The 12,370-nt window shown below is 47.6% G+C and overlaps 1 protein-coding gene across 1 annotated transcript in view; it reads left to right on the forward strand.

Moving 5' to 3' along the window:
* SEC24D (SEC24 homolog D, COPII coat complex component) overlaps nt 1–12,370 on the forward strand; it is a 337,918-nt gene that overhangs the window by 266,954 nt on the left and 58,594 nt on the right. Inside the window, exons 16-17 of the mRNA XM_029613783.1 lie at nt 6,495–6,591; nt 7,455–7,600. Coding sequence (XP_029469643.1) covers nt 6,495–6,591; nt 7,455–7,600 — 243 coding nt within the window. The remainder of the gene's footprint in view (nt 1–6,494; nt 6,592–7,454; nt 7,601–12,370) is intronic.

Here is a 12,370-nt window from a genome sequence, read left to right on the forward strand (position 1 = left end):
CACTCCATGGTGCATCCTCATCTTGTGTTCATATATCATACACAAACAGAATGCTGGGGATTATTAGGAAAGGACTGGAGAATAAAACAGAGAATATCATAATGTCTCTGTATCACTCCATGGTGCATCCTCATCTTGTGTTCATATATCATACACAAACAGAATGCTGGGGATTATTAGGAAAGGAATGGAGAATAAAAGAGAGAATATCATAATGCCTCTGTATCACTCCATGGTGCATCCTCATCTTGTGTTCATATATCATACACAAACAGAATGCTGGGGATTATTAGGAAAGGACTGGAGAATAAAACAGAGAATATCATAATGCCTCTGTATCACTCCATGGTGCATCCTCATCTTGTGTTCATATATCATACACAAACAGAATGCACGGGATTATTAGGAAAGGAATGGAGAATAAAACAGAGAATATCATAATGCCTCTGTATCACTCCATGGTGCATCCTCATCTTGTGTTCATATATCATACACAAACAGAATGCACGGGATTATTAGGAAAGGAATGGAGAATAAAACAGAGAATATCATAATGCCTCTGTATCACTCCATAGTGCATCCTCATCTTGTGTTCATATATTATACACAAACAGAATGCTGGGGAGTATTAGGAAAGGAATGGAGAATAAAACAGAGAATATCATAATGCCTCTGTATCACTCCATGGTGCATCCTCATCTTGAGTATTGTGTGCAGTTCTGGTCACCACATCTCAAGAAAGATACAGCAGAATTAGAAAAGGTACAGAGAAGGGTGACCAAGATGATAAAGGGCAAAGATTCCCCTATGAAGAAGGCTAAAGAGGTTAGGACTCTTCAGTTTAGAGAAGAGACGGCTGAGGGGAGATATGATAGAGATCTATAAAAGAATGAGTGGAATGAAACGAGTAAACGTTAACCAGTTGTTCACTCTTTCAAAATGTACAAAGACCAGGGGACACACAATGAAGTTACTGGGTGATACATTTAAAAGTAAGAGAAAATATTTTTTTACTCAATGCATAATTAAGCTCTGGAATTCATTTCCAGAGGATGTGTTGAAAGCTATTACTGTAGCTGCATTTAAAAAAAATTTGGACAAGTTCATAAGAACATAAGAAATTGCCATGCTGGGTCAGACCAAGGGTCCATCAAGCCCAGCATCCTGTTTCCAACAGTGGCCAATCCAGGCCACAAGAACCTGGCAATTACCCAAACACCAAGAAGATCCCATGCTACTGATGCAATTAATACATTAACACACACCAATCCAAGGGAACACTTGTGCTCTGGTGTTGCTTATGTACGGTGGCTTTATTCAAGGACCTCCCAATGATGGGTGCCCTTATCTTTCGCCCCGTCTATTATTCTTTATTATCTCAATTTTTTGAAAACCATTTTTCTTAATTCTCTGCTCCTGCAGTAATTTTCTTAAAAACCCCTATGCTTCCCGTTTTTTGAGGCGACCCGCTGCTGATGTGTATATACTTATCACAGCTTCCGCCTGAAATCCTTCTCACGGGTTCGCGTCTCTTAGCTAAGAGACGCGAACCCGTGAGAAGGATTTCAGGCGGAAGCTGTGATAAGTATATACACATCAGCAGCGGGTCGCCTCAAAAAACGGGAAGCATAGGGGTTTTTAAGAAAATTACTGCAGGAGCAGAGAATTAAGAAAAATGGTTTTCAAAAAATTGAGATAATAAAGAATAATAGACGGGGCGAAAGATAAGGGCACCCATCATTGGGAGGTCCTTGAATAAAGCCACCGTACATAAGCAACACCAGAGCACAAGTGTTCCCTTGGATTGGTGTGTGTTAATGTATTATTACTGAAGGGAAGAGGTTGGTTAATGTATACTGATGCAATTAATAGCAGTGGCCATTCCCTAAGTAAACTTGATTAATAGCCATTAATGGACTTCTCCTCCAAGAACTTGTCCAAACCTTTTTTGAACCCAGCTACACTAACTGCACTAACCACATCCTCTGGCAACAAATTCCAGAGCTTTATTGTGCGTTGAGTGAAAAAGAATTTTCTCCGATTAGTCTTAAATGTGCTACTTGCTAACTTCATGGAATGCCCCCTAGTCCTTCTATTATTCAAAAGTGTAAATAACCGAGTCACATCTACTCGTTCAAGACCTCTCATGATTTTAAACATCTCTATCATATCCCCCCTCAGCCGTCTCTTCTCCAAGCTGAACAGCCCTAACCTCTTCAGCCTTTCCTCATAGGGGAGCTGTTCCATCCCCTTTATCATTTTGGTTGCCCTTCTCTGTACCTTCTCCATCGCAATTATATCTTTTTTCAGATGAGGCGACCAGAATTGTACACAGTATTCAAGGTGCGGTCTCACCATGGAGCGATACAGAGGCATTATGACATTTTCCGTTTTATTAACCATTCCCTTCCTAATAATTCCTAACATTCTGTTTGCTTTTTTGACTGCCGCAGCACACTGAGCCGACGATTTTAAAGTATTATCCACTATGGTGCCTAGATCTTTTTCCTGGGTGGTAGCTCCTAATATGGAACCTAACATTGTATAACTATAGCATGGGTTATTTTTCCCTATATGCATCACCTTGCACTTATCCACATTAAATTTCATCTGCCATTTGGATGCCCAATCTTCCAGTCTCACAAGGTCTTCCTGCAATTTATCACAATCTGCTTGTGATTTAACTACTCTGAATAATTTTGTATCATCCGCAAATTTGATAACCTCACTCGTCGTATTCCTTTCCAGATCATTTATATATACACAAGCCGTTAAGCCCGTTAAAACGGGCTACATTACATTTTGTTTTCAGTCCATTTTCTAACACAGCACCCTTCTACACTTTTTCTCCCTCTCTACCCCTTCCCCTCGTTCACTCCTCCCCTTTCCTCCACTCAGTCTTACTCACCCTCTGTCTCCCACTGCCTTCTTCCCCTCACTCTCACCTCCCTCCCCTTCCCTCAGTCACTCCCACCTCTCTCCCCTTCCCTCAGTCACTCCCCACCCTCTCTCAATCCCATCCCCTCCCCCTCAGCCCTCCTCCACTCCCTTTTTCTCTGCTCCACAACTTCTTACCCTTCCACTTACTCACATCCCTGTCTCTCACCTCTCCCTCATTCTCCCTCTCCCCCTTCCACTTACTCGCATCCCTGTCTCTCACCTCTCCCTCATTCTCCCTCTCCCCTCACTCTTCCCCACACCCCTACCTCCCTCCCTACACCACTCAACCCACTCCTCCCTCACTCTCACTCAGTCCCTCCCCCCCCCCTCCCTCCCTCTCACTCAGTCCCTCCCTCCCAGTCCCTCCCCCTCACTCAGTCCCTCCCTCCCTCCCACTATCAGTCCCTTCCCTCTCCAGACAACTGATCCGTAAAGATAGACTTTTATTGCCAGCAAGATGCAGCTAAGACAAAGGCTCAGTACAACTGCATGCCACGCCCCCTCCGGAGCAAACTTTTATGCACTTTACAACTCTTACCTTTCACACATGCGTTCTGGTTTTTGCTGAACAAACATTTCACAAATTGCTGAACAAGCATTAGCTAGCGTGGTCCTCTAGTAGGTGTAGCTTAAGATCAGACTATTGTTTCGTCATTTAATTGACGTGTTAGACATTTTACATTGTCATTCGTATTAATACAATACAAAGTATTATTCCAAAATGGAGTTACGTTATGTTACGCTAAAAATTAGTACGTCACTGCGTCACTACGCATTACGTATCATTTGCGTTGCAAATATTAGTATGTTCAAGATGGCTGTGCGTTTCACTGCTGGCATGATTAGTCGGAAGATGTTCAGTTGCTCTTTCGTACTTCAGGGGGGGTCCCGAAATTGAACCTCTTCACTAATATGGAACCTAACATCGTGTAACTATAGCAAGGATGATTTTTCCCTATATGCAACACCTTGCATTTGTCCACATTAAATTTCATCTGCCATTTGGATGCCCAATCTTCCAGTCTTGCAAGGTCCTCCTGTAATGTATCACAGTCTGCTTGTGATTTAACTACTCTGAATAATTTTGTATCATCTGCAAATCTGATTACCTCACTCGTCGTATTCCTTTCCAGATCATTTATAAATATATTTAAAAGCACCGGTCAAAGTACAGATCCCTGAGGCACTCCACTGTTTATCCTTTATCCACTGTGAAAATTGACAATTTAATCCTACTCTCTGTTTCCTGTCTTTTAACCAGTTTGTAATCCACGAAAGGACATCGCCTCCTATCCCATGACTTTTTAGTTTTCTTAGAAGCCTCTCATGAGGGACTTTGTCAAACACCTTCTGAAAATCCCAATACACTACATCTACCGGTTCACCTTTATCCACATGTTTATTAACCCCTTCAAAAAAATGAAGCAGATTTCCTGGAGGAAAAGTCCATAAACCATTATTAAGATGGAGAAATCCACCATTTATTCCTGGGATAAGCAGCTTGGAGTCTCTCTACCCCTTGGGATCCTGTCAGGTTCTTATGGCCTGGATTGGCCGCTGTTGGAAACAGGAGACTGGGCCTGATGGACCTTTGGTCTGACCCAGTATGGCAAGTCTCACGTTCTTATTTTTTACACAAGGATACTTATTGTTGAATCTTTTGGTTGAATAAATAATTAAAATAAATCCTTTTTGCCTGACATTTATTCAGTAGAGTTATCTTTCTCTTTTATCAGGATTTAGATTTAATCATTTTTTGAGTATAAATTATGGGAAAGTACAGAACCACCCGTAGGGGTCACAAACGTTTTCTCAGCGCTGTAGATGACGTCAAAAAAGACCCATGCAGCCTGCCCAGTTATTCCTGTCTTTAATGCAAGGATCTATCCCAGCTGTGGCCATAGAAGATTCAGGCCTTTATTGGATTTCTATTCCACCCTTCCTGAAGTTCAGCACACAATATTTACAGATAGTTGTAAACAGACAGTGAGAATACAGTAGCGGTTTACAATAAGAGTAGTAATGCTACAGAGCACAACAACGCATGGTGAAATAACTTACATTGGGGAAAAACGGAAACTAACTTCCATTATGTAATTACAATAGTAGCGAAGAGGAGTTATAAAGTGACTTATGGGCAACGTGGAATCGGGGGTGAGGTGGAGCTATGAGCAAGGTAATAACGCACTTTGGAGATATGAAAATGAACGTGCATTACATATTTTCAGCCATCAGTTCTAAAGTAATGGTGCAGTAATAGATGTATGAGGAGGTATCTTAGGACCATATTAGAGATCTTGAGGCCCATTTTCAGTAAAACCGGAGAGTGGACGAGTTATCCGCTAGAGTTAGGCAGATAACCTGTATACAGCTACTCCCGCTGAATGTTTTCCAGGTGGTTACTAAGTTTTGGTATTCTTGGCTGGCATGAGAGTGTATGCTCCAGCTTGTGGTGTGACTCCTTGAGGCACTAGAGCGTGCAACATCCTCAGCGCTTCTAGCCTGCTGCTCAAGGAGAGCCCAGTTCCCTGGACAGCAATCTGGAGCCTCCAGGGAGGATGAAAGCATCCGTCTTTCTTGGCCTCATCCTGCCAAGGCTTGGGCACAGCCTCAGAGAGTGAGCACCGTAGGAGTTCAGCAGTTCCACTGTTAGTGAATTCTCCGAAATCTGATTCAGGACTGAATACGTTGCATCAGGCAGCGAAGTCATTTACTGATGGGCTGGCAGTTTGGGGACGCCTTTGAAGAAGGTCGGCTGCCTCACGGCCGGGACCTGCACTGAATTTGTCTGTGTTTAAATGTGCCAGGAAATAAACGAGACGCTTGGACTCCAAGCGAGTGAATCCCAATCCATAGTTTTACCTGGAGTTGCCTGAGGCATCGGAGAATGGAGGGATTGGATAGAGAATGCACACCCAAAGCCTTAGGAAGGACAGACAGACAGACCCGGATAACTTTTAAACTTATTTGGGAACGTGTGTCCAGATAACTTTCACCTTACCTGCGTATATTCAGAATATAGAACAATGAAGAGGCCTTCTGGTCCAGTCTGATCCCCTACCCCACGAAATCAGTAAAAAAAATATTGTGGAGCAGTGCATCCAATCCCCACCCCTCTCAACAAAGCCCCAAGCAAAAAAATACATTGCATGTCTTATTAGCCTGAGGAGCCTCCCTCCCTCCTTCACCTACTGCCTACCCCTCCCACCTGAACCCTCCTGCCCCACCCAGAATCCCACAAAAGGAGCAGGGCTGCCGGGAGCCCAGGGCATTGCCACCACTGCCAGTGGCTGCCCCGTTGCTGTGAGAACACCGCGTGCCACTGGAAGCGGGCAGGAATCTCCTGAGGGGCTCTGGGAGGGGAGGGTGGAGGTACCGGGAGGTTTACTCTAACCCCAGAAGTACTGATGCTCTGACAGCGCAGGCACTTCTTCCCATGGGGGACAGCCACGGGCAGGAGGTGTTTCTTCACCTGCATTCGTCACCTGGATTTGTGCTCTGGGGCGGGACAGCTTCGCCCCTTTGCTGATATTTGCTGTGTGCTCCGTCCTCAGGTGCACTACGACGGGCAGCACTTTCTCAGGGACCTCAGGAGGGACGTAGAGAAGAGAGTAGGCTTTGATGCCATCATGAGAGTTCGTACGAGTACAGGTAAGAGTTTATATTCAGCCCTGCAGGAAGCATTACGGGGTGAGTTCTCCTGGGTAAAACAGAGTTAAGCCATGTCCGGGTAAATGGAAATTTATCCACCAGGAAATACAGGAGCGCAGATAGCGGCGACAACGATGGTAAAGGGGATGGAGCATCTCTCCTGTGATGAGAGGCTGCGCAGGCTGGGGCTGCTCAGCTTGGAAAAGAGACGGCTGAGGGGGGACAGGATTGAAGTTTATAAAATCAGGAGTGGGGTGGAACGGGTAAATACAGGAAGATTGTTTACCCTTTCATGTAATCCTAAAACAAGGAGACCCTCCATGAAACCCACAACCAGCAGATTCAGAACTAAACAGAGAGATGTCGATATTCAAAAGCCATTTAGATAGAGAACTGAAAAGCTATCCATCTAAATGACTATCCGGCTGTATTTAGAGCCGTAAGCAGCTAAATGTTAGGCCATGCCGCTGAATATCCCCCTTAAGTTAGACCGATAGCTACGTCCAGCCACTCCGCGGCTGAATATTGACCTCAGAAAGGACTTTCTCACTCAGCACGCTATCAAACTGTGGGATCTGTTGCCAGAGGACGTGGTCAGGGCGACGAGCATAGCGGGGATTTAAAAGAATTGGACAAGTTCCTGGAGGAAAAGCCCATAACACAGTACAAGGCAGGTAGACTAAGGGCAGCTCCGGCACCCTGTCTGGCCCTGCAGGTTAGATACAGAGGATGCCAACAGCCGCACTGTGAGGAGAGAGAGAGAGAGCGCAGCCTGGGTCGTGAGAAGTTAAGAGGAACAAAGCTAAGAGCCCATCCTGCTACCTGCTAGAGCATAACAGAGACCTGTGTTCATCTGACTGTAGGATTCAGGGCCACAGATTTCCTGGGGGCCATTTTCATGAACAACACAACTGATGTGGAGCTGGCAGCGATTGACTGTGACAAAGCCATCACCGTGGAGTTTAAACACGATGACAAACTCAGTGAGGACACAGGAGCTTTCATTCAGGTGAGGGGGAAAAGGCAGAGGGGGACCCCTGTGCTCTCCAGTAATTTTATGTGATATAAAACCAGCAAAAATGAGACTGCCCTGCATGCACTCACTCCCCCACAGCTAAGGATCCTCTGTGTTTATCCCAGGCTTTACCTCTCACTCCCTCACAGCTAAGGATCCTCTGTGCTTATCCCAGGCTTTACCTCTCACTCCCTCACAGCTAAGGATCCTCTGTGCTTATCCCAGGCTTTACCTCTCACTCCCCCACAGCTAAGGATCCTCTGTGCTTATCCCAGGCTTTACCTCTCACTCCCCCACAGCTAAGGATCCTCTGTGCTTATCCCAGGCTTTACCTCTCACTCCCCCACAGCTAAGGATCCTCTGTGCTTATCCCAGGCTTTACCCCTCACTCCCTCACAGCTAAGGATCCTCTGTGCTTATCCCAGGCTTTACCCCTCACTCCCTCACAGCTAAGGATCCTCTGTGCTTATCCCAGGCTTTACCTCTCACTCCCTCACAGCTAAGGATCCTCTGTGCTTATCCCAGGCTTTACCTCTCACTCCCCCCACAGCTAAGGATCCTCTGTGCTTATCCCAGGCTTTACCCCTCACTCCTTCACAGCTAAGGATCCTCTGTGCTTATCCCAGGCTTTACCTCTCACTCCCTCACAGCTAAGGATCCTCTGTGCTTATCCCAGGCTTTACCCCTCACTCCCCCACAGCTAAGGATCCTCTGTGCTTATCCCAGGCTTTACCTCTCACTCCCTCACAGCTAAGGATCCTCTGTGCTTATCCCAGGCTTTACCCCTCACAGCTAAGGATCCTCTGTGCTTATCCCAGGTTTTACCCCTCACTCCCTCACAGCTAAGGATCCTCTGTGCTTATCCCAGGCTTTACCCCTCACTCCCTCACAGCTAAGGATCCTCTGTGCTTATCCCAGGTTTTACCCCTCACAGCTAAGGATCCTCTGTGCTTATCCCAGGCTTTACCCCTCACTCCCTCACAGCTAAGGATCCTCTGTGCTTATCCCAGGCTTTACCTCTCACTCCCCCACAGCTAAGGATCCTCTGTGCTTATCCCAGGTTTTACCCCTCACTCCCTCACAGCTAAGGATCCTCTGTGCTTATCCCAGGCTTTACCCCTCACTCCCTCACAGCTAAGGATCCTCTGTGCTTATCCCAGGCTTTACCCCTCACTCCCTCACAGCTAAGGATCCTCTGTGCTTATCCCAGGCTTTACCTCTCACTCCCCCACAGCTAAGGATCCTCTGTGCTTATCCCAGGCTTTACCCCTCACTCCCTCACAGCTAAGGATCCTCTGTGCTTATCCCAGGCTTTACCTCTCACTCCCTCACAGCTAAGGATCCTCTGTGCTTATCCCAGGCTTTACCTCTCACTCCCTCACAGCTAAGGATCCTCTGTGCTTATCCCAGGCTTTACCCCTCACTCCCTCACAGCTAAGGATCCTCTGTGCTTATCCCAGGCTTTACCTCTCACTCCCCCACAGCTAAGGATCCTCTGTGCTTATCCCAGGCTTTACCCCTCACTCCCTCACAGCTAAGGATCCTCTGTGCTTATCCCAGGCTTTACCCTCACTCCCTCACAGCTAAGGATCCTCTGTGCTTATCCCAGGCTTTACCTCTCACTCCCCTCACAGCTAAGGATCCTCTGTGCTTATCCCAGGCTTTACCCCTCACTCCCTCACAGCTTAGGATCCTCTGTGCTTATCCCAGGCTTTACCCCTCACTCCCTCACAGCTTAGGATCCTCTGTGCTTATCCCAGGCTTTACCCCTCACTCCCCCACAGCTAAGGATCCTCTGTGCTTATCCCAGGCTTTACCTCTCACTCCCTCACAGCTAAGGATCCTCTGTGCTTATCCCAGGCTTTACCTCTCACTCCCTCACAGCTAAGGATCCTCTGTGCTTATCCCGGGCTTTACCTCTCACTCCCTCACAGCTAAGGATCCTCTGTGCTTATCCCAGGCTTTACCCCTCACTCCCCCACAGCTAAGGATCCTCTGTGCTTATCCCAGGCTTTACCCCTCAGTCCCCCACAGCTAAGGAGGATCCTCTGTGCTTATCCCAGGCTTTACCCCTCACTCCCCCACAGCTAAGGATCCTCTGTGCTTATCCCAGGCTTTACCCCTCACTCCCTCACAGCTAAGGATCCTCTGTGCTTATCCCAGGCTTTACCCCTCACTCCTCACAGCTAAGGATCCTCTGTGCTTATCCCAGGCTTTACCCCTCACTCCCTCACAGCTAAGGATCCTCTGTGCTTATCCCAGGCTTTACCTCTCACTCCCCCACAGCTAAGGATCCTCTGTGCTTATCCCAGGCTTTACCCCTCACTCCCCCACAGCTAAGGATCCTCTGTGCTTATCCCAGGCTTTACCCCTCACTCCCTCACAGCTAAGGATCCTCTGTGCTTATCCCAGGCTTTACCCCTCACTCCCCCACAGCTAAGGATCCTCTGTGCTTATCCCAGGCTTTACCTCTCACTCCCCCACAGCTAAGGATCCTCTGTGCTTATCCCAGGCTTTACCCCTCACTCCCCCCACAGCTAAGGATCCTCTGTGCTTATCCCAGGCTTTACCTCTCACTCCCCCACAGCTAAGGATCCTCTGTGCTTATCCCAGGCTTTACCCCTCACTCCCCCACAGCTAAGGATCCTCTGTGCTTATCCCAGGCTTTACCCCTCACTCCCTCACAGCTAAGGATCCTCTGTGCTTATCCCAGGCTTTACCTCTCACTCCCCCACAGCTAAGGATCCTCTGTGCTTATCCCAGGCTTTACCTCTCACTCCCCCACAGCTAAGGATCCTCTGTGCTTATCCCAGGCTTTACCCCTCACTCCCTCACAGCTAAGGATCCTCTGTGCTTATCCCAGGCTTTACCCCTCACTCCCTCACAGCTAAGGATCCTCTGTGCTTATCCCAGGCTTTACCTCTCACTCCCTCACAGCTAAGGATCCTCTGTGCTTATCCCAGGCTTTACCCCTCACTCCCCCACAGCTAAGGATCCTCTGTGCTTATCCCAGGCTTTACCCCTCACTCCCCCACAGCTAAGGATCCTCTGTGCTTATCCCAGGCTTTACCTCTCACTCCCTCACAGCTAAGGATCCTCTGTGCTTATCCCAGGCTTTACCTCTCACTCCCCCACAGCTAAGGATCCTCTGTGCTTATCCCAGGCTTTACCCCTCACTCCCCCACAGCTAAGGATCCTCTGTGCTTATCCCAGGCTTTACCTCTCACTCCCCTCACAGCTAAGGATCCTCTGTGCTTATCCCAGGCTTTACCTCTCACTCCCCCACAGCTAAGGATCCTCTGTGCTTATCCCAGGCTTTACCTCTCACTCCCCCACAGCTAAGGATCCTCTGTGCTTATCCCAGGCTTTACCTCTCACTCCCTCACAGCTAAGGATCCTCTGTGCTTATCCCAGGCTTTACCTCTCACTCCCCCACAGCTAAGGATCCTCTGTGCTTATCCCAGGCTTTACCTCTCACTCCCCCACAGCTAAGGATCCTCTGTGCTTATCCCAGGCTTTACCCCTCACTCCCTCACAGCTAAGGATCCTCTGTGCTTATCCCAGGCTTTACCCCTCACTCCCTCACAGCTAAGGATCCTCTGTGCTTATCCCAGGCTTTACCTCTCACTCCCTCACAGCTAAGGATCCTCTGTGCTTATCCCAGGCTTTACCCCTCACTCCCCCACAGCTAAGGATCCTCTGTGCTTATCCCAGGCTTTACCTCTCACTCCCCTCACAGCTAAGGATCCTCTGTGCTTATCCCAGGCTTTACCTCTCACTCCCTCACAGCTAAGGATCCTCTGTGCTTATCCCAGGCTTTACCCCTCACTCCCCCACAGCTAAGGATCCTCTGTGCTTATCCCAGGCTTTACCCCTCACTCCCCCATAGCTAAGGATCCTCTGTGCTTATCCCAGGCTTTACCTCTCACTCCCCCACAGCTAAGGATCCTCTGTGCTTATCCCAGGCTTTACCTCTCACTCCCTCACAGCTAAGGATCCTCTGTGCTTATCCCAGGCTTTACCCCTCACTCCCCCACAGCTAAGGATCCTCTGTGCTTATCCCAGGCTTTACCTCTCACTCCCTCACAGCTAAGGATCCTCTGTGCTTATCCCAGGCTTTACCTCTCACTCCCTCACAGCTAAGGATGGTACAGTTATTAAATGAAAATTCAGTAAGTAGACATTCAGATGAAGTAGAAATTGAGGATAGAATAATTATTTCAGTTTTGGTTGTGTTTAGTTGTAAGTGGTTATGAGAGAACCAAATACTTGTGGTTTCTAAGTATAAGCGTATTAAAGAGAGAATATTAGACCATGATATGGATTAGGCAGTGAGAAACTGAATATGATCAGCGTAGATTTTACAATTAATCCGTCGAGGATGTGAGAAAGAGGGAGGAGGTATATATTGAAAAGAAGAGATACCATGCCACCTTCGGTAAGTCTCCTCTCCCTTCACTGTCTCAGAATTAAACTTAGGATCTCATTTGCTAAGCTCCTTTCCCGTAGACACAGAATGGAGAAAATCCTCAGTAGATCAGGCCCTATGAGTGCGAACCCTCTGGGGACAAGGAAAGTCTTCAGTACCTGAAGGTAATCCTCTTTGAAGTGTCACAAACGTTTGAATATAAAATACCTGCCTGCTTTACCAGGACTGCAGCCCACCCCCCGTGCTGATCCTTCTGCCTGTGGAGAGAAGAGGAAGAGGGGGCACAGGATGGCGGAGGTCACGCCGCAGGTCTTCTGGGCCCTGAAACTGCACCT

This window comes from Rhinatrema bivittatum, chromosome 1 (genome assembly GCF_901001135.1).
Source record: "Rhinatrema bivittatum chromosome 1, aRhiBiv1.1, whole genome shotgun sequence".
NCBI lineage: Eukaryota > Metazoa > Chordata > Amphibia > Gymnophiona > Rhinatrematidae > Rhinatrema > Rhinatrema bivittatum.